At 32.4% G+C, this 24,106-nt stretch overlaps 1 protein-coding gene across 1 annotated transcript; it reads left to right on the plus strand.

Annotated features, from left to right (window-relative positions):
• LOC149412311 (sodium/potassium/calcium exchanger 4-like) lies at window positions 1-23,697 on the plus strand. Its single transcript, XM_089645700.1, has 9 exons — window positions 1-16; window positions 5,790-5,978; window positions 7,376-7,512; window positions 10,052-10,222; window positions 11,290-11,497; window positions 16,232-16,402; window positions 19,118-19,333; window positions 20,947-21,048; window positions 21,766-23,697. The coding sequence occupies exons 1-9, from the start codon at window positions 1-3 to the stop codon at window positions 22,092-22,094; spliced, it is 1,539 nt and encodes a 512-aa protein (XP_089501826.1). The 3' UTR covers window positions 22,095-23,697.
• The last annotated feature ends 409 nt before the right edge of the window (window positions 23,698-24,106 follow it).

Raw genomic sequence — 24,106 nt, forward strand, 5'->3', positions numbered from 1 at the left:
ATGGCTTCTTCGTCAGGTTAGTAAAAATTAACAAGTTAATTTAATTAATTATCCAGACAAAGAAACCATTGGATATGAAAAATTTAGGTTATTATTAATTAAATGTGGTGTAAACAAAGTGTTTCATATATATACAGTACAGTCACAATGACGCCAAAAAATAATTTTAGAACCACTGAAGAAAATATATTTTTTAATTTAACGTATTTATATTAAATATTTTTAATTGATCTTATGTTATAATTGAATTAGTTTAAATGTAAAATAAATAGAATAACATAATTACAAATAAATGTATATCTGTTTTAATTGTTTTTTATGTTCCTCCGATATCTGTTATGTTGATCATAGAATTTGTTTTTATGTAAAAATTCGGTGGAAAGGAAAAAATCTCTTAACTCGACAAAATCTTATCTATATATAGATAAACGGTGTCAAGTTGTCTATCTTTAGTAGTAAATCATTTTAGTTACTTTCAGTAGGTTATCAAATAATAATATTATAAAGAAAGGTTTCAAGGTTCTCACGATAAAAAATCTTCAGTAATTGTGATTTCTCACATACTTTAGATATTTCTCGAGACTAAACCATTGTCATATATTAATAAAAAATAACATACGTATTAATATGAATGACGAGCAAACAATACCGCATCAAGACGTATTTACCAAGAAATAAATTTAGTCTTATTTCGCATTTGTCTATAAGACAACCTATAGACAAAGTTTCCAGGGGTAAAGTTCTTTGGGAAATGATTTTATGTGATACTATAATATTATACAAACAGGTTAAAAAGGTATATTATTACTTGTTTTGATCATTTCCAAAACCACGGTCGCAAACTTCTAAAGAATTTAACAAATTGTTTTGAAACCATGTTTCAGTTTGAAAAAAAGGATTAATAAAAGTTAAAGAAATAATTTATTTAAATTTAATTTAATTTAGCAATGTCAAATGTAACTAACTAACTAACTAACCATCACGCCGTTTCCCCGCAGGGGTAGGCAGAGAGGACGGACCGCCAAACAACTCGGTCTTGGAACACACTCCTTGCCTCATTCACATTCATACATCGTCTTATAAATACTCTCACATGGCCCGACTCAAGTATCTGATTCACTTGATCGTGCTATGTCTTTCTCGGGCGTCTCCGACTTCTGCTACCATTCACATTTGCATCGTATATTCTCCTTACACTCCTTTCTTCGCTTATTCGCTCTTCGTGCCCAAACCATCTAAGCGTCCCTTTCTTGATTTTACTCATTACTCTTACATCAGCCTTGCACTCTTTGCCGAACACCACATTCCTCACACGATCATAAATGGTTTTACCACACATATGCTTCAGGGATCTCATTTCAACAGCATTCAATCTACTTTCATCCTTTCTTGCATGCCTCACTTCCATACATCAGGGCAGGTACCAGCACTCCATTGTGGACTGCTAACTTCGCTTCTTTGGACAATTTTTTGTTGGCGCTAACTGTGTTCAGTCCTCGATTAATGGAGTTACCTGCATTTACCCTTCTAAGAAAACAAAAACATTTATTGTACAAAATCGACTCCAAATGTGATACAGATTTACCAGTTCTTCGCTTTTACCACTATTCTTGTTAATATTTCTACATATTTTCTTAACTTTGAATTCAATTCGATCTTTCTTAGTTTACACAAAATGCTCATATTTACACACTTCAATGTTTATATTTACGTTAGTAAAAAAAAACTTATATTATTATATGTTTATGGATATGAGATTACGTTTCGTCGAACGGTGTGTTAGTTCGTTTCCAGAAATCGCATTTGCAAACATAAATAATACATCACAGTAAATCCGCTTTATTGCCACAACCATTGCAAGATTAGGCTTAATAAGGCAATAATCTAATTAATTTAGTCGTATAAATAACCAACTGAGAATTTCCTAGCGAACTCGTATAAATAATCCGCCTTATATTATGAACTAGCTGACGTTTACCCGGCGTTCCTCGGGGATATGAATGGTGAGGAGTAAATTTTTGAGTTTGTGAATTCTAATGTAACTGAAAACTGGGTGTAATTTCAAGGCAGAAATAATGACATCGTTCAGATTTTTTTTATATTAGGTGCCATGTCTTCCTCGGTCAACCTCAAACTCATCAACCATTCACCTCCACGTCAAGAATTCTCTTACACACTTTTCTTAGTTTATCACAAACGGTTAATTTAGCATTGCATAAGTATTTGTTTCCTTTATCGAGCTTGTCTTTCTCGGGTATCTTCGCCTTCTTCTACCATTCTCTTCCGTTTCATACATCCATTGTTCGCAGATGATATGAAAATTTGCCGAATTATTGAAAATATTAATGACTGCTTATTATTACAATCAAATCTCATTAGCTTTTCTGATTGGTGTATCCTAAATAAATTAACCCTTAATGTAAAAAAGTGTCAAGTCATGAAATTTTATAGGAAGAAAAACCCATTGATTTTCACATACTGTATGAATAATCAAGTCTTAGTATCTGTACCCGAAATAAAAGACCTGGGGATAATATTTGACACCAAATTAACACTTATCTCCCACATTAACAATATAACCACTAAAGCGATGCAAATGTTGGGTTTCATATTAAGAACTTCAAAAGATTTCAAAAATTTAAAAACTTTAAAAATATTGTATTCATCCATTGTCAGAAGCCATTTAGAATTCAACTCAACCATTTGGAATCCATTTTACGATATTCATGAAAAATCTATCGAGCGAATCCAACATAAATTTTTATGAAACATAAATTATAGATTAGGTATTCCTTTTGAAAACATTAACTACACATCACTGTTGAAAGTCATGGGCCTTGCCACATTAAAAGAAAGAAGAATATGTTCCGATCTCTTTTTTCTTTATAAAATTGTTAATAACATGTTTGACTCCCCTGAACTCCTTAGGTTGATCGACTTTCATGTGCCTAGTAGAACGGTTCGTCAGAAGGTACCTTAGCATTGTAACATTGCAGGTACCAAAGCAGAAATAAATTCAGTAATGAACCGACTACACAGTGCAGATAATAAATATTGCGTGAACACTAACGGTACTGAATGTCTATCAGCCTATAAACACATTATTATTAAATCTGTATGTCAAATATGAACTTGGCAAACATTAAATGGAGTATGTGCGAACTATTTCTACTACTCTGGAAACTATTTTTTATACTTTCCTTTAGTCATTATCATTGATTTGGAGGATTTTGGCAGTTTCTCTATTTTTCATCTCAATTATTTGTACCTATATTTTGTTAACTCGTATATTTTTGTATATTTTTTTATATAACCTATATTTATCATATAAAATATAAGATCTGTATAATTTATTATCTGTAAAAGCCCTATGGGCGTTTAAATAAATAAATCCTCCTTAGACCCATTTCTTTGTTAATCTCTAACGTCTCATTTTACCACAAATAAGTATTTGATACATGTCTTCGTCTGGCGTCCCTGACTTTGTTAAGGCATTCACTACTATGTATATACCACATCTTTGTTTAGGCATTCACTACTATGTATATACCACATCTTTGTTTAGGCATTCACTACTATGTATATACCACATCTTTGCTGTTTAAAAACTACATTATTACGACTTTTATTCGACTCCGTGTATCGTTCTAGTGTAGAGATAATGCGTTAAGACTTCCTCAGGCGTCTCGTCTTCTACCATTCGCACTCCTGCCACTAAAATACCAACTAGTTTTTCATTTTGCTATCTTGTTTTGATTTCATCAATCTCGGAATAAAACTATAGATTTCTATGTGAGATTTCGATAAACCACATCCATCCCCTTTTCCCTCCCCTTAAAGTAGAATTTCGATACTACAAAAATGTTGGTCTCCTGATATTCAAAACAAAATATGAGGAAAATTACTGTCAACACCTGTTTTTGGAAAACTCTGTAAAACCTGGACGACGCCGAGGAATTCAGCTAGTAAATTATAATTATGAACCATGACTTACCCATACATTCACGCTAATTTTTAAATGTTATTGTTTATATTTTAATAATTAACATACATTCAAATAAAAATGCTATACCCCGATGTGTTATTTGTTGTGGATTCACTTATCTATATAAATAAAATGTAAATGTTCGTTTGTTCAAAATCTTAAATCTCAGAAAGTTATTCACTGATGGCTTTGAAATATTGACACGTTGCATTCAAATACGCGAGTGTTTCTATATACCTACTAGCTAACGTTTATCCGGAGTTGCTGGGGTTTATCCTTAGGAGATAGGTATTTACCACAAAGATCTTTTCTGTAAATCTTTTTAAGATATACAGTTACGTAGTATTTTATTTTAAGTTATCTAATAAGGTTTAGCAAGCGTTAGCAATGTAAGCGTCCGACATTATATTTTTATGACTTATTAGAAAATATCAATTTTCTCTACTTTCTGTAAATATTTTGCGCATGTATAAATATATAAACCTTCCAGACAAAATTTTCTAATGATAGTGAAAACCCTATCAAAATCCTTTGTGTAGTTTAGAAGAACTAAGCGCATAAACAGATAGACACGAATAGCGACTTTATTCTATACTATTTATAGATAGTATGTGTCACCTGTGAGGGGTTAGACAAACATGTTTTTTTAAACAGCGCCATCTGTAAGACGTAAATGTAACACGCGCTATTATTTTTATATCTGCACAGACAGACTGATCCACAATAACTGAATAACATTTAGGGCTTGTTTCCATAAATAGACAGTCGGGCCATTAGGGTGACTTAACTTTAGAATAGTTCTCGTCAACCGCCTACTCCCGGCTTAGCACCGGTTTTGTCAAATTTTATATTCCGTTTTTTGATCAGTCGTTTATTAAGCCACCAGCCACAACTGTCATAAAAATTTTACCAAAGTCTGGCCGGTCGAAAATCGGGGACCATTCAATTGTCAAAATATTCAAAAGTGTGTTGATCTACGAATTGATACCATGTAAAATGTAACAATTCGTAGACTGTCAACAATTTGACAGTCGGTCGGACAACTGGTCTCTCTTTTGCGGTATAATTTTTGTAAATTCAAGAGGGAATAGTAATTAATAAATGGCAAATTATATTGTCATAATGGTATTAAAATAACAATGAGAAAAACCTGTTTACCTTTAATGGCACTTGTATAGATCTAAATTTCAGTTATTATTCAATAATTATTATTTTTAATTGAAATTAATAAAATACTTCGTTTTTACCACTTTTATTGTTTATTACCAACATGTTTCATGAGCAACGCTCACTTCTTCAGGGTTTTTTTAATAAAACTAATTATAAATAATAGACATAAACAATGGTGTCAATAGAGAAATAATAGACTTTTATTTCTCTATTGGTGTCAATAGAGAAATAATAGTCTATTATTTATAATTAGTTTTATTAAAAAACCCTGAAGAAGTGAGCGTTGCTCATGAAACATGTAAACAATAAAAGTGGTAAAAACGAAGTATTTTATTAATTTCAATTAAAATGGTGCCACAAAATAAGTTTGCTGAGTTAGAAGAAGTATTATTTTTAATGTTTGCTTTATATGAAAATGTATCTACAAATTTAATGAAAACGTAAATAAGTAGAAATGGCATTTAGTGACCGGTTTAGTAGCCGAGTTGATAGATGTTCCCACCTCTGCTAGATAAGTCATCCGTCATAGCTACATTAGGATATTAGGAGTTTTTCAAATTTCGTCAGCACATCTGTTGTCCTTCTTTCAATTAAAAAGTGAAATGTTTTAAAAAATATATATATTTGTTTAAAGGTTCTATTTACGGACCCCGTACAGAGGCGCCCTCTACAGGGTCATGGCTCGACGACGCGGTGAAACAGTCGCAGCTGGTGGATAGCGATTGGCATTGGCTGCCATGGCGCTGGATGGATCCCTACGAGGACGTGGTCGACTGCAAAAACAAGACTGAATCTGAAGATTTTCCAACTGACCTCTTCACCGGTAAATAATAATTTATTTTAAATATTTTATGGTTATGGTAGACGGTTCCATGACAAAATAAAACAGTGACAAAACGATTAAAAAATTTGCAACCCTACTCTTAGACATGTAAAAAAATGGCGTTCTGATATAATTGGACCGAAATTTCAATTCTGGGAAAGAAATCATAGAAGATCTGTGGTTTTTATGTCTTGAATTTTTGTACAGTTCGTTTATAGATGTGACATCAGGGTTTATAATATTTCTGCATTATTAACTCAGAAATTCAAATATTTGACCGCCATAGCCCAAGACCAGGGGTGTGATTTGTTAGAACAGAAGTAATGTGAGCAATTGCAAAATTAATAGATAAATAAAAACACTGAAGAAATTGAAGAAAAAAAACCAAACCTAATCTCTTATTATCATATTCTGTTATCTGATAAAACTTTTAAACAATAAATATTTTAAAAGCTTATAAAATCTAGTCTTCAAGGACAGTTGGTACTGTATATGATTAATTGATATTTTGATTAAATTTTATCTCAAAATCATACAATCTTCGATGTACACGAATTTGTGAATCAACAAATCAAATTAGTGCCTCACTGATATTGGGCACTATCTTGATAGGAATTTCAGTAGCAAGGACTGATAACATTCGACGCACAAAAATATCATTTTATTTATAAATTAGCCAAAATAATAGATTAACATGTTTTATTGTTTCATGAAAGCTTATAAGTTATTTTTCCTTAGTAATTTGTTTTTTAATTAAGTATATATATTAATTAATTTATTTTATGCGGCTATTATAAAACAACATTTTTTACTGTTTCTTAAAAAATGATTTTAAGTATAAAAAAATTTATTTTACGTTTAAATATTGATTTCAATTTGTGTTATTTCAAAAATTACTTATTTAAAAAAAAAGTAGTACAGGGTTTTTCAATAAGAGGTTTTATTTTGAATAGCCCGCTATTTCGGTAGATGTTACTTTTGAAGCTGTCATTTTTTGACATTTGACAAGTAAACACTACGCCATTAATAAAAATGGATAAAAATTTTGATCAATTGTAACCATTGATGTAATTGGTATGTAGATGTATCCATAGGACTCAAACTCAATGTTACTGATTGAACAAGCTTTTGCACTTAATCGGGGAAGCCATAGTCTCACTGGATGCAGACAGCTGGGACTCTTGTGCGATTTCGCATTATTACTGATTACTGATGTCTCATTGTTTTATGTTATAATAAGTCTACATGTGTTCAGTTATTATTGTAAGGTATATTTTAAAAATGATTAGTATTATTAAAATAAGATTTATTTGTTAGTAGATATTTAAGTAGATAGCCTTACTCCTCGACCACAGAGGCCGACTTCATTGATGAACTGTGACGTAATCATTTTCCAGATGAGCAACTAAAGAACGGAGCCATCATATTGCACTTCATCGGCGGAATTTACAGTTTCACCCTCCTGGCCGTGGTCTGCAATGACTACTTCATCCCCACGGTGGAGTGCATCTGCGAAGATCTTCATATCACTCCGGTAAGTTATATACCTTGCACTGACAATACACTGAAATACAGACCCCCTGATAGATTTCTACCCACCCCTCATACTTTTTTTCCTTTCCATATCATCATCACCTTACTCTACTTCCTTTCCTTAATATTAATTCTTTCACAGAGCATCCTCAAACATGATATAGACCATGATTGAAATTATTTGCGTCAGGGCCTTCTGTATGGAACTAATTTTTTTTTAAATGTGACGCTATAACATTATGTGAGGCGATGAACTAAGTTTCTATAACGAATCGAAAAAAACCGGAGACCCTGCGCAGAAAAGTAAAGTCTACCGTGTTTCGCAGCGCAGCCATTGTGGGATTTTTTTGCGCTGGTTCTCTGTTTTTTGCCGATTTGGTAGCCAGTGGGATGACGGGCAAAGTTGTGCTGTTCTCTCTTTATTTAACAATTTTGATCAAAAGCGTAAACACACGATAATCGAGGACCGTTAAAATACAAAACATTAAAATGGTCCTTTAGACGATTTGACGACCATCAAATGTAACAGTTTAAATGAAATCAAATTTCTTGTTGCTTCTGAAATCTTGTTATTAATTCATTCTAACGCATTATGCTGCGGTCACGTATAAGGCAAGGAAGATTTTTTTAATCCACTATTAATTCATATTCCTGCAGGTTGGGTGACTAATGCATGGCGCAAAAAATATTTCTCTGAAATAATCACAGATCAAAAGTCATTAGATGTAGAGTTTATAAATCATTTTTGGAAAACCTAACCTAACCTTTTGTCAAGATTATTTTCTGATAACAGTCATAGTACGTATAACAAAATGCCCTTGACAAAACTTGCTGACCAGATTTTGTTTACAAGCTTTTACGAGGGTTTAATGGGAGAGTTTAATTCAAATACCTAATAATAATATATTAACCAAAATATTAATTTGTTTCAAACTCATAGTTTCTTTAGTCTCGCATTTTTTATCAACGGCTTTAGAATTGATGGAATTTATAAGAAAATTTATTTTACTAAAGAAAAGTAGGTAACCTTGGTTAGTAGGCCCCGTACTAGGAACAATAAAAAAATCACCTAGATATTTACCAAAGATGCTCACACTGTGAGATTTGAGTTTAAGATTGCATTTTTCCAGACGAAGAATGCATCATGTCTAATAACCGTGGTTATGTTTACACTTGATCATTTCCGAGCAATAGTTATTTAGCCAAAGAATGCAATGCGTTAAACATCCAACCTGAAGGAATATAAATTATAATAAGCAAAATTTCCTATAGTTAAATTTAAATATTTAATTTTGTCCGATGCATCTGCGATGACCGCAGCACTGCGCAGCACCGCGCAGCACTGCGCAGCACCATGCAGCCCACGGGGTTAACCCCTAGAAAAGTGCTGCGCAGTGCTGCGATGACCGCAGCACTGCGCAGCACCATGCAGCCCACGGGGTTAACCCCTAGAAAAGTGCTGCGCAGTGCTGCGATGACCGCAGCACTGCGCAGCACCATGCAGCCCACGGGGTTAACCCCTAGAAAAGATGAAGGAAAAGGAGTTCTAGGTGTTTTTTTTATTATGTCGTGAAACAATTTAACAAAAAACTGTTTAATTTTTGTATTTTCTTGGAAATGAACAGCTTTTTCTTTGCAGCATTTGTAAAAAATGTCTAAATACTGACAATTTTTCAAACTACATTTCTTACGGTGTGCACATTTTTTTCATAAATATGAAATTAATTACCCCAGTAAAAATAAATAAACAAAATTTGTAGGATGAAAATCGCCAGATATCAGTGTTTACGCATATTTTCAAAGAAATAAGGTATTAATGAACGAATTAATATTGTAATTATTATTCATAATTACAATACTAATATTATTGCAATTGCTGAGGACAATTCCTAAATATATTTCACATATTAATGATAATGAAAATTGTTCGTACAAAGTTCCTGAAAATAAAATTGAAATAATGTGCATCACGCGATAATAAAAAATTAACCATTTTGTGAATGTATGCCCAATGAATATGAAGTGCTTTTGTGCAAATGTGCGTTCATACATTTAAAGCATGTTATATTATTTCGTGTATTTGATTGTAGTTCTATGATGTTAGTGCATAGTGCAATAAAGAAAAAATAGGTTTTTGTTCCTATATATTTCCTTATTGACATTATGTTGCGTAGGCATATATATATAATAAGATTTGACTTGACTCCTCATGATTTAATTTATTTCGTTTTTTTGTGATTTTCAATGAACATATATTTTTTTCAAATATCATTATTATAACACAATTATTGTTGTTTCGGAAGATCGCCAAAATCAGATAAAAAATCAATTAATGCCACTGGAATTTTTTAAATATGTGTTATGTAAAAGTGGATTTTCGTTATTAGTAGTCACTCATTTTACATAACAATATTTGCGTATGGGGCGATATAGTTGCGCATTGCGATCGCTGGTGATGGCTGGATTCACAAGGTTGCTTGAACGTCAGCCAGTTGTGTGTTTTAGGGAAACATGAGTGAGTGAAACGTGTTCCTCCACAGGATGTAGCGGCGGCCACATTCATGGCGGTGGCGACCTCCTCGCCGGAGCTGTTCATCAACATCATCAGCACCTTCGTGACCAAGTCTGACCTGGGGATAGGCACCATCGTGGGCTCCGCCATGTTCAACACGCTGGGGGTGGGGGCTATAGGAGGTCTCGCGGCCACCAAAGTAAGTACTTATTTTATAGGACCATTACAAAAATGAACATTGAAGAAGAGGAAATAGTATGAACATAAAAACCTAACCTTAACTATTAGTTCGCCATGTTCTTTTTTGTCACTGTTCTGCTTTATCAGGTTACCGAATTAAAAAATTCAATAATTATAAATAAATCTTAAAAATCAAAAATAGTAAACATAAAAATAGTTACCCGAGAAGTAAACAGAGAATTCACCGGAATAGTAAAATACTCTACAAATAAATAGTGAATTATTTTCCATTGTCAGCATTAAGTTTATTATGTAAAAATTCCAGAGCGTTACCTAAGTTTTTTTTAAATACTGTTTAATTTTTTTTAAATGCTTTAAAAATATAAATATATTTAAGTTAGTAATTGTACTAAACGTCAAAGTTTAATAATGCCTTCGAAATGTGAAACAGGTGTCATACGTAATAATAATTACCTAGCGGGATTTTTTACATTATTAAACCGTTTTTAAATAAATAAAAACTTGGATTTCTTCAAATTAAAGTGATAAGTTTGAAAAAAATATACATACAAATTGGTCCAATTATGAGAGAAGTGCTGTTTAGAATAAGTGGTGATAAAAATATTTGCAAGAATATAAAATTAGATTAAAAATAAACATCATTAAATTTGTATTGTATAAAAATTTCCCATTAAAAACTTACGTTTATTACGGCTGAGGACAAAGGAGTTCTTCATCTTCGCGTTCATTAATTTCTTTGTCATCAAATAATCTATTTACCGGCTAGATAGTTAAAATACAGCACAATAAGCAATACAGTTTTATCTAGATCCTCTACTGAGACTCAAGGACATGTTGGAATTCATTTTTAACGCTTGTTTTTTTTTGTTTAAAAATGTCATACAGTAGTTAATTTCTTATAACATATTCGGCAACTGCGAAATGTAAGAATTTAATATTTTCAAGAAACCTGGAAAACCTGCGAAATAATAAACTAAAAAGAAATGAATACCATTTGTAGGCTTATTTGAATACAAATATAAAGAAAACAGATATATTCAACGTGATTTATTTGGTTTGCTTCAGCCTATTGCCATCAAACGCCGGCCGCTGACACGTGACTGCATTGTCTACATCATCGTCGTCAGCATTCTGGTTGCAATGACCTGGGACGATAGAGTCGAGTGGTGGGAGTGCACCATTCTGATTGTCCTCTACTTTGTCTACTTCATCTTCATGTTTAACAGCAAGAAGATCATCAAGTTCTTCTCCAACCTTATATGCGGAAAGTCAGGTGAGGACTAACACTTAGTGTAACATGCTAATGATTGTAACTAACCACGTACCTGAAAAACGTGTATACCTATTTTTTCCGAACGACAACATTTTTCAATTAAAAACAATCATTTTTTGGATCACACATCGCCGCTAGGTTACAACCAAGTGCATCACGTGATACACACTCCGTCTCACTCAGCATCACCATATAGACCAAGGCTGCCCAACCTTTTTAACAGTTGGGCAAAATTGACGATTTAAAAGTCACTTGTGGGCCACTGACTACTGACGGTTCCTATTTTCTTAACTTAAGCTTTTTAATGTCTTGTTTTATGCAACAAAAAAATAAACATATTGAAATTTTATTGTCGTTTATTGAAATAATAAAATAAATAGCCTCTACTGCCAAATAACGAAACAACATTTTATTTAACAAAAATCTAAATCCAAGTAATTGGTACAATCAATGTGATTTCTGACATTGTTTTTGTTTTAATACGCGTAATTCTCCTATTTTAGGAGTCAGTTCAGATGTTTACAGTGGCAACAAATCAGACATATGTTGCTCAGTTAGAGATGTGCGGTATTTATATTTTACAAAATTAAGATTAGATAAAAACTTTTCACAAACATAGGTTGATCCAAAACTACTTACAAATTGAAACGCCAGTCTTCCAACTGGATATTGGCAGTAAACTAATTATTTCAGTAAAACGGATTGTGAAAGGATTAAAATTTTTTTTTTAAATTTCCTTTGTACTTTCAAAGTCCTGAAATCTGCTTTCAAACGACTGAAATAAACATCTAATTTTGGCTTCGTACTTACAGCTTATTAGCTATTTAGCTTTTACAGTTTATGGTGACAATATTGAGCTTCTCTTTCAAATCTTTGAGTATGAGAAAAAGGTCAATATTTTCGTTGGCTAAACATAGTCGGAAGTGAACAATCTCTGCCTTGTAATTTGAGATAATAGGTGATGTCAACAAGAAATGCAAGATCACTAAACCAGTACTTATTCATGAATAAATCGCTTTCCAAAGGTAACGCCCCTTTTTCTTCTAAAAATTCCAACACCTGCTCTCTCAAGTTGAAGAAATGTTTTAACATGTTGCCCCTTGAAAGCCATCGCACAGCGCAATACAGATGTAACTCTCCAAATTCACTGATTTCTTCTTCAAATAAAACTCTTTTGAGCTTTTGAACGTATGTAATTTATACAGCGTACTACCGGCTCCATTATATCATTCAACTTTATATCCTTTGCACACAACGCCTTCTGGTGGATGATGCAATGATCCAAAAATATTTTTCCATCCAAGTCATAGACATATGAATATTAGTAGACCTGCCCTAAGTGATTAAAAGCGTATTATTCCCCACTCCTCATACCGGTTCCATTGGAGCCGGCTGGGCTCGCATATGGCCTCCCTTGAATCTTGAGAATGTGACGTCATCATTCTTGTGCGAACTAGCGTCAAGCTATGGTCGAGTTCATTTTACGAAATAACTCGGCAAAATGGTGGCTTGCGTTATGAAAACTTGTAAAAATAGAAGTGAAAAAGAGAATAAACCCAATTGTCGTATTACATTCTATAGGTAAGCATTATTTTACTTTGTTTTAACCTTATTCACATCGTATAATATGGATAGGGTTGCCAGACGTCCTTTATTTTAAAGGACGTCCTCTATTTCAGACCCAAAAATTGATCTTGTCCTCTAATTTAAAATCTTCAATAGAGGACAATACTTTGTCGTTTAATTTGGAAAAAATAAATGAATCAGCGTGATTCGCGCGATGTGCTGCGAGGCGGCGGGCGACGAAAGAAATTAAGTTCCAGGATTTGTGCATCATGGTATCACAACTACAGATACCTAATATTAACCTTGATGCATTGTATGAAGAGTTCTGTATATTAAAGCCTCTCCTGACGAAAATTATAGACGATAAGAAAATGTTCTTGAAATTTGGAATCAGATTCTTAAATCTACGGATGAAAACAAGAATCTGCTAAAAATAATACAATACGTATTTTTCATCCCCGTTTCTAATGCCCAAGGGAAAAGGATTTTTTCCTTGTGTACGAATAGGTGGACGAAATCCGAAATAAGTTAAATATTGATACATTAAAAGCCAAAAGTAATAACAAGTATTAACTTTATTTATTACTTTAAATGCTAAATGACTAATTAAGGTCGTACTACTTACTTGGCTTCGATTAACATTGTTTTTTATTAATAAATGTAACTACTGATACCATTACAGCATTTTATTAAAAAATATATTGATGTCCTTTATTTTCATCATATGTCCTTTATTTTCATCATATGTCCTTTATTTAATCGTATCAAATCCTCTAATTCAGAAAACGGGAGCTGGCAACCCTAAATATGGATCAGTTTTAGAAACATATACTATCACGCGATGGACGCGAAACACAAAGCCGTGCACAAGAATCAGGGATGTGCCTTCGCCTTTTGCGCTTTGATAAAATACATATAGTATCATTTGGAACTCCGTCGTATTAATAAAGGATAATAAACCAATAATTTTTAAATTTATTCCACTTTAATGGCGTTATTACTAAAGGAGTTTTGAACTTTACACAACTCATAAACAACACTCAATATAGGATAAATGGTTGGTTATCAATTGTGAAAAATTGGTATGTTTGGAAGTAAAATGTAGATACAGTGAGCATGTTTGGAATGAAAAATGTATGTGTCATTTTGCTGTCTGATGATATTTTTTTATCCATTAAAATTAAAAATATTATATTTTTCTATCGCACGTCGCCACCGATCACATATTATCTTTCATACTATCACACATCGCAACGGACCACGTGTTAGGTACGCGCTTGTTTCGTATGTACGGTACTGCTGGAACGAGAAGGAGTGCATATCACGTAATGCGCTAGGTTATACCGAGTGGCGATGTGTGATAGAAAATCATGTTTTTTGTTTTTAATTGAAAAAGTGTCATCGGAAGGCAAAATGATGTCCAAATTTTTACTCCAAATACTCTTTGGAATCGCTGGTAAAAGCTGTGTGTATATAATTTCATTTGTTTTTTTAGTTGTTTTACTTTTCTATTATCTTCTTAAAAGTGAAATGTTATATATTTTCTTAAAGATTTCAATATTTTATTATTAATGGGTACAGAACGGTTGTGACAACCCTCCAACATTGGTCGAATGTAGCGATTTTCAAGTGTGCGCATCGTTGTTACTGGGAAGTAAATTATGAACATTTATAAAAGTGTCTTAACTAAATACGTAAACTAAATATTCGACTCTAAAAAATAGAAGAAATTTTTTTTGCCGAATTTAGACTTCGCAAATTTGTTCATAACGTGGCGAGTAATTTGCGCTCCCATGTAAAAATGTCTATTCATTCAAAGCAGATTTTACTTTTAAGAACTAAATCGTGATATTATAAGGCGAGATGCCTATATACTATCAGATTGATTTATTGACGAATCACAGTCAGCTTTACCCTCTTCGTTCTTCAACAGTTGATTTTACCCCTCACCCTTAAATTCTAGTCTATTAATATTCATATGTCTGTGATCCAAGTAATTTTGAAAATGGTTCACGCGGGCCGCTTATAATTCGTTCACGGGCCACAATATGGCCCGCGGGCCTGGGGTTGGGCAGCCTTGATATAGACGATACTGAGCGGTTATAGCAGTGTGATCAGTGGCGACGTGCGGTAGAATTTTTGTTTTCAAAAAAATCATCGCACTACCAAATGACACCTACATTCTTTTCTTCAAATATTTTCAGTAATCGTTGGTAAAAGTCTGATACGTGCTGATACACCCTGAGTACCGGATCATTTTCAAATAATTTAAGCCGAAATTTCGGTAATTTTTTTGGCTGAAACCGAAACTGACCGAAACTTAAACTTTGGTTAGATGTTAATTAAGTTAAATAGAAAAATATTTTTTTAATGTTATCAAGTTTAATTTGTATAACTCCATTTTGATTTTAATTTCAGCAATATTATGATCAATTTGCAAAAAAAAACCCGTACAATTATTATTAAGCCTGAAAGTTACCAAATCGAGCAACCAGACAAAACATATTATTCTACAACAATGATTCCAAGTCCAATTACCACACACGTACTGCGCCTTCATACGCTAGGAAACAAATTCACCTCAAATATCGACATATAGTTAACATAAGTGTACAAGTATTTAAGACACACCTCAATGACATACATGAGCATCGCGCAGGAGCGAATGCTTTTTTATATTCTTCTTATTGTAATTCACTTGTGAATCATGTACGAGTATGAACCTGTACGATTAAAGTTTATTTTATTTTATTTTTTATGTACATCTTTAACTGTACCTGAACTTTATGTGTACCGTGTATTATTTTCATTTTTTTGCTATGTAATTATTAAAAAACTCCTCTTATCACTATTTTATACAGTAGATCTTGGACAGTATATATATCATCTAAAAGCTTTGATAAGCCCTGATGGGCGTAAATAAATTATTTGGTAAACATCCCCCACATTCGAAATCAACATATTTCGTTGACAATATGCACAAGGTAAATTTGAAGAGATTTGGATAATTAAGGTAGAAGGTACTTTTACTCAAGCGATTAAAAATATTTATTTTTACAGGGCAATAATAAAATTTCTATCCTGCACTTATATATGATTTCAAATGTTTTTCTTTTCCTGGTTTTTACTGACTGCTGATGTAAGATTTAAATAAAACAATTTTTTTAGCCACATCCGAGAAACAAGATGCCTTTGAGGAAGATGCCATAGAAGACGTCTACACCGCAAGAGTGTCTCTAATTCTCTCCAAGAGGCGGAGCACCAGATTATCTACCAGAGTTGACAGGGAATCCGGTAACTTTGGAAATATTCAGGAGGGAGATGAAACAATAGATGAAGGTGAACAAAAGTTAAATTAATTTAACCAAATAAGATAATCCAGCAGAACTTATTTAATTGTATTTATATGCCTCTCTAACCTAAATGTAGTTATTTTTGGGTAGATTCCGATAATTTCAAGACTTCATTTCGGTTAACATATTAAAGTTCTAGAGGCCTACAAGATGCATTAAGTGTATCATCCCACAATTATAAGAACTATACGGCGTAAAGTGCACAAACTTAAAATTAAGCATTACAAGGTATGAGGACAACGGACTTAGACGTGAAAAGATGTCAAAATGTGTTGTGTATTGAACACAACTTTTATTGATTTAAAAAAAAACTAGAAGATTATTTAATATATTATCTGGCATGCTTTAAAACGTCGTAAATCGCTCGCGTTCACACTAATCCCCGATTAATTTTTTTCAAAGCCGATATATTTTACATAATCAGTAAGGTAAGCCAAACCAGTGTAATTGTTTTCAATCTCAGTCAGTAGTTTATCAAACAAGACGTCAATAATCCCAGACTTTAAGATAATACCCATTCTTTTTTACGATAGCTAAGCCCCTTACTTTATTTATAAAACTGGTTTGATTCACCAGGCTCACAAATAATAACAGGAAGAGTTAGAGGAAACATAGAAATCAAGAAGAGATTACCATTTTTAAAGCCACTTCAAGGATAAATGATATTTTTTGGACGTAGTAGATAGTAGATTTCACCAATTGTTTGTGAATTAGTGTTTAAATTTGACCGGTCGGTGACTGAGTTGAAATCGCGTTTGGGTCCCACCCAGGCGTTGTGTGTTCAATTAAGTCCTCCGTCACAATACAAGCAATATTTTCCGCTTAGAGTGGTAGGAGAAGGAGATTTTCAAATTCGGTTAGGCTATCCGTGGATTGTTTGTCTTTTTTTAAAACCAACAAAAAAAAATACTCAATTATTTCAAAGCAAATAAAACCACATTTTTTTATGTAACTATCGATAGCAAGTTATTTATTATAAACAGAAGCTGTATCGGGCTAAAAATAATAGTACAAGTTTATAGACGGTTATAAGTGAAATAATTGACAGCAAAAATTTAAGATTAATGAAGTCACTTTTATTATTCATGATATATTGCAAAGAAAACAAAATAATATTATAATAATAATATTATATTATAATTAACATCTTCATTACAAGCTTCGGGAAAAATCTAGCTAATCTCATACATATATATACATATGGTTAAGGTTTTCACGGGTGTAAGATGTAGAATAATGTTCTCGGTTTATCCGTAAACCGGGTAAACCGAGAACATTATTCTAGATATATATATATTGTAAATATATGTTTCAAAATCTGAACATTTCCACCAACTTACAAACAAACTACTATTACACCAATATTTAAATCTGGTAATCAAGAAAATTACCGAACTATATCATAATCTCAAAAAAATAGCAAAAAACTAAAAATATAATGAAACAAATTTAAAAATGTGTAATAGTATAATTAATGAAAATCAATTCGGGTTTATGGAAGATAGAATCAGAAGAAGAAATTACACAGGATGAAATAGAAAAAGTAACTAGCCTTATTCATTACTCATTAGATAAATCATTGAAATGCGTTGGAATTTTCAAGCGTTTGATAGCATAGCATATAATATATATTTTATAGTAAATCAAGTAATATTTAATTAAAGGGTACAACTCTAGAATGGATATGAAGCCATATTTTCAAAACCTAAAACCCAAAAAAATACATTTTCTCGTGGAAGTCTTTTTACAATAAGCAATGTACCTACAATAGACAAAAATAATACAGATTTTAAAAGAAAAAATAGTTATATAATTTTAATTATAATACATCAGAAAGATATCAAAATAACTTTAAAATTTCATAATTTAATCTAGGAATACAATATTTTAACAACCTAAAATATTTTGATTAAGAATTTTTCGTTCATAAACCTTCCTACAAATTATAGAAAATATTCATGAATTTAAGCTTAATTTTTAAAAATCACCTAAAACTATATAATAAGAGTGTTGTTATTTAAAAAATAATATTCTTTTTCTGTTTTCGATAAATAATGCGTTTTTCTTTTTCTTGTTTATTTGTTATATTTTTCTGATCATTATTTACTTGTTATTATTATTTTCATTATTTAATTACTTTTATGGCTTTATTATTTGAGCTAGAATTCGCTTACAAAAAACAAGAGGCTTTTCTCTTTATGGTGAGAAAAATATTATATCTTTATTTTCACTTCAATACTGAATACACTATTTTTATTTTTCCTTTATCATAGTGTAATATGTTTGTTTATTGTAAAAAATATATATTTATATTAATTATAAATTACAAAAAAGATCTTTGAAATACTTAAATGTTTTCTGCGTCTTCGATTATGTAGCTCAATTTGCTCATCACTAAGTTTCCGCATTGCGAAATTGCATTGTTTGGCGTTTAACCTATTTTACTAAGCATATTCTTTTTACTTTGATAACTGGTTAAACTTCGGTCAAAAGAAGACACAATCCGAACTTAAATTGTCTGGAGAAGCAACGGACACAAAAAAAATAATTGAACGTTGTTACCCATTTCCACCTTTCCCTGATGTTGTAAATTTAAATGACATCAATGAAAGTCATGTACATATTAAGAACAGGACGATAGTATTTTAGTTGTAGAAATTAGTGTGTAAACTAACGTAATGAAAATATTGAATGTTTTTAGATGTAAAAGTCCGCAAGAGTCTCTGGCGCTTCCCACACGAGAAGTCTGTTGGCCTGAAGATCTGGTTCATCTACACCTGGCCGCTGAAGCTGCTGCTCACCTGCCTCATCCCATCGCCCAAGTCCTTCAGAAAACTCTACCCCCTCTCCTTCATCATGTGCATCGTCTGCATTGGAGGGAACTCCTACTTTGTGTCCTGGATGATAACCACGATTGGTGAGCTATTCATCAAATTCATTTATGCTCAGAAATAGGCCGAATATCCACATCTCTGAATACATAATCCCTTGAAGTTTGATCGAAACCTCTTTGAAAGCCCTTTATACTCCTATATGATAAAGATAACAAAAAACCTTAAAATAATATGTCCCCCAGTCAAACCCCCTAAAACGGGATCTATCATTATATTAACGATTTTTGTCGGTGGAACAAGAATTCCAAACTAGCAGAAAAAATAGACGCCATGATGAATGTATTTCACACGATATACGCAAAATATTGTTCGGTTTGTTTCACTAAATCAAGGGATATTAATTTTTTTATGTTCCTGAGGAAGAACTTTGGTATTGGGGTGTCTCCAACCCTCGATTTTCAACCTTCTTTGCTTATTATTTGGTGCTAAAGCCGCTCTAAATTCATACAGTGCGTGTGGTTTTATTTTCAAACTACATCACAAGCGTTAAATATTACCAATTTCAATTGCTGTACCTTTTATTATTTTTTTTCTATTAACAGTCAATGTCAGTAAAGTGAAAGCTTACGTCACATTTAGACGATTTGTGATTCGGTATAATTTCATAACTAAATTGTCTTAGCTAAGACTTGGCCCATTGGCTTTAGATTTAAATTAATAGTTATCTAATAAATAATCTTCCCAACGGCTTCCGAAAATAATATTTCAGTAACTTCGTTGACGTGGGTAAATACGCACAGGATTATCAACAAAATTGCGTTAGTGTCGAATAAATCACCTTTTTTAATTTTCGTCATTTATTATGTATGTTATATTATCAGCCATTGTTTTAATAAATCTAAGGCCATCAATCATTCTAAAGATAAAAGATAGGACGTTTGTTTAAATCATTGTCATCAGACATACCGCAAAGGGTAATAAACCTGATCCAATATTTGTACTTTACCATAATAATGAATGGTGAAAGCGGTCACTTATTACACGACATATTTTATCTCAATTCTGATACTGTATTCATCGCTTTGACAATAAAATATTTTTTCGAATAACTTGATGCCTACCGTACAATCAATGTGATGCATTCTGTAGACCAATTATTGGTAAAGCTCTGAAATTACGGATTATAATGAGCTTGAACCATCATATTCTCGAGTCAAACTCAAAATTTCAGTATTTAAAACAAACCAGAAGCCACAGATAAAAGAGTAATCAAGAAAGCATTGCCGCAAGTGCCGAGTCAAAAAACATCGTTGAATGAGGATTTTATTTAAAGTTGTATTTTTTTAAATATTAATTGAATGGAATTTTTTTTTTATAATAATCAGGTTACACTGAATTTTTAAAGAGCAAGTACCGTCGCAGAAATATCAACCCTTAACCATATGGAAAACACAGTTGTATCTGAAACTAATTGGAATTGAGTTTAATTTATCACCCCAGTGATTCTACATGATTATTTTGTCCATAGAAGAATATTTATTTTTCCAAAAAACTTTTTTACCTATAACCTACCTTAAAACATTGAAATTTCGAAAAATTATTTTTTAATCACCCCCCAAAGTTAGCACACTCTACTACCGAACATCCTGTATAACATGTGTTGACTTATTAATGTATTTGTTATTTAAATTTTCAGGTGGTGTGTTTGAAATTCCCGACTCTATCATGGGCATGACCTTCCTCGCGTTCGGAGGTTGTCTCCCCGAAGCCTGTTCCATCTTCATCATGTCCAGAAGAGGTAAGAAATTATTTTAACTTGTATACAATAACAGATCAAACCCAAGGTAGATCAAACCTAACCCATCCTTACCTAATCTAACCTCTTCATCTAAATGGTGCTTAATCTGCTAGTGGGATTTAGCCTATTCCATTCACCTTCAGTCCTTTGTCCTTGCCGTTCTGCTTCAATCCTCTTTAATGCAGTCTATCCACATTTTCCCCGTTCTACCTCAGTGTCGCTTCCACCTAACCTATCCTTACCTATCATTACCTAATCTAATCCTACCTAGTCCAACGTAATCCAACCTTTACTCATTGCCCAATTTATAAGAAATACTACAAACAGTAATTTTTCATAAGTGGCATTGTTGAATATTTCCAAGATAAAATCAAATCTTTTCTTTTTTCCAGCTTTTTATCAGATCATGTTATTGATGGATGTACAATGATATCCAAAGCCATCACACATAACCATTATGTTGTTATTTTTAGCAAAGAAAAATAAAATTACTTGTATTTTGACAGAATTTTTTGCAATCAAATATGCATATTTTGATGACTGATTCGACACAGCAAAAAACCCTATTTTTATCAATCTTATCCGATGTCAAATTTATTAGTTGAGATTTATATCAGATAATATCAAGTAATTGGCAAGGTTAATAATATTTTCGCATCTTGACTAAAGGTTATTGATTAACAAAAAAGCTTACGATGGTATTTTGTTCCCTTTCAGGCGAAGGAGGAATGGGAGTATCGAACTCATTGGGGGCGAACTCACTGGCCATTCTCTTCTCTTTGGGAATCCCCTGGTTCGTCAAGAGTATGATTCTCCGCGGGCAAGGCCAGGACGGCTACATTGCCATGGAATCTTCTGGCATGGACTATATCATTCTGTCTCTGATCCTGGCAGTCGCTTGCCTCTATACTGTTCTGTACCTTGGGAAGTTCTACTTGAAAAAATCTGTTGGAGGAACTATTTTCGTGATTTACTTAATCTTCATTACTCTCGCTATCCTTATGGAGTCCGGTATGTTCTTCGAAGTAGGCTTACCGAATTGCTAGGTGAACTTTTTTTATTCTGAACTACCCTCTGGCTTCCTGGAGTTCTTTTCCGAAATCGACAATTTTTCCAGGTCTATAACCTATCTACGGGCGAAATGTGCTTCTGTTTCCCAACAAGACGCAATCTGATGACATTTGATTTCCAACTGTCACCCGATAATGGTCATGCTTTTAACAAGGATATACCTGGATTGGCTATGTTGACCGATCAAATTTTTCGGAGATTAACTTTTATCTCTTAACCGAGGAAGTCAGTGGATGATGTCTGAGTTGAGTAGTACCATCCGCCATATTAAATTTAATTTCTGTTACCTTTGTGTGTTGAATCCATTATTTATTATTTTTGAAAAAATAGTACGTCTAACTTGGATATTTAAAACTATCACAACTGTTGTTGTTTAATTAACTGCAGTAAAGATGATGATACAAAAAAAACACTGTATGTACTCCATAAAAATATTAAAATCACCAAAAAAAACTAAAACCACTCAAGCCATAGAGATTTTCTGGTGTTCGGTTTTGGATACGGCCATTCGATTAAATTACTACCATACCTCCAAATATTAACACGTAAAGATAATAACATATTCAAATCACCTGAGTATATTTGGGTAGCTGTCGCTCAAGTGGTTTTGTTAAAAAAATATATGATTAAGTCTCATTTCAAATTAAATTCAGTATATTTTTGTTTCAATACAAATCGCCATCTTCAGCAGCATGAAGGCACGAGTATTATTCAATGACTTTTTTATCGTAATTGTACTGTTTGTTTTAAGACGACCAATCCTAAAAATATTGTTTTCATAAACATTTGAAAGACTGCTTTTTTTATTCTGAATACACGATATAATATTTTCCATTTCATTCAACCACACTGCTACCGATACACGATATGATATGTTCCATTTCATTCAACAACACTGCTACCAATAAACGATATAATATGTTCCGTTTCATTCAACCACACTGTTACCAATAGACGATATAAAATGTTCCATTTCATTCAACCACACTGCTACCAATATAAGATATAATATGTTTTATTTCATTCAACCACACTGCTACCAATATATCATATAATATGTTCTATTTCATTCAACCACACTGCTACCAATATATGATATAATATGTTCCATTTCATTCAACCCCACTGCTGCCAATATAGATGATACTCATATCATGTTAATGTACAGAAGTATGTTCTAAATTTGTTCCCACAACCCAATCGATCACATTAGCTGTAAGTTATTTTAAGTTGTTATCAATAGTGTGTCTAATAAATACTCCTTTTGTAAATATGTTGTGTAAATAATTTAACCAAGATCAACTCGAACTTAAATTCAATTTTAACATACAGAGCTTTGTACATAAAAATATAATATGCACACGAGTTGTACTAGTGATAATAAGCCTTAATAAGTGAATACTATTTATATTATGTATCTTCTAACACCCTAGAATACAAATATGTCATAATTTTACAAATTTCTGATTAGGAACCGCAAATAGTCAAACTTATGAAAATAAAATAGATGTGACAATGAGAATTAATATTTTTTTACGTGTATTTGCTTATATTAAATGAATTATTTTAAGCTAAGATAGAAGGGGATTATAATTTAAATGAATTGATTGTTTATGCATTAGATATATTCTCTGTACAGTGAGAGATCGTCGTTAAGAGTAGAAACGTTGCCAGAAATGGCTTTAGTTGGATTTAGCGACAAGATCAACAAACAACTTTCTAACCACCCTCTTCCCATCACTCATTTTTTACATACAATATTCCTCCAATTGGGAATGTTATACTCGTAGTTCAACAGGCTAAATCACTTATATTTGGGTATAAAAATATATTATTTAAAACTATTTTAAAGGTACCTGCTAATAACATTATTTTAAAATGTGTTTTTAGTGTAATTTCCCTCAGGACTTATATCATCTTTTGGAATGCTGTGTGTAGGGTCTTTTTTAAGGAAATTCAGGAGAGTAAGTTCTGGGAAGGTAAGAGG

This window comes from Hesperophylax consimilis, chromosome 23 (genome assembly GCF_061612785.1).
Source record: "Hesperophylax consimilis isolate HC1 chromosome 23, BYU_Hcon_1.0, whole genome shotgun sequence".
In the NCBI taxonomy this organism is placed as follows: domain Eukaryota; kingdom Metazoa; phylum Arthropoda; class Insecta; order Trichoptera; family Limnephilidae; genus Hesperophylax; species Hesperophylax consimilis.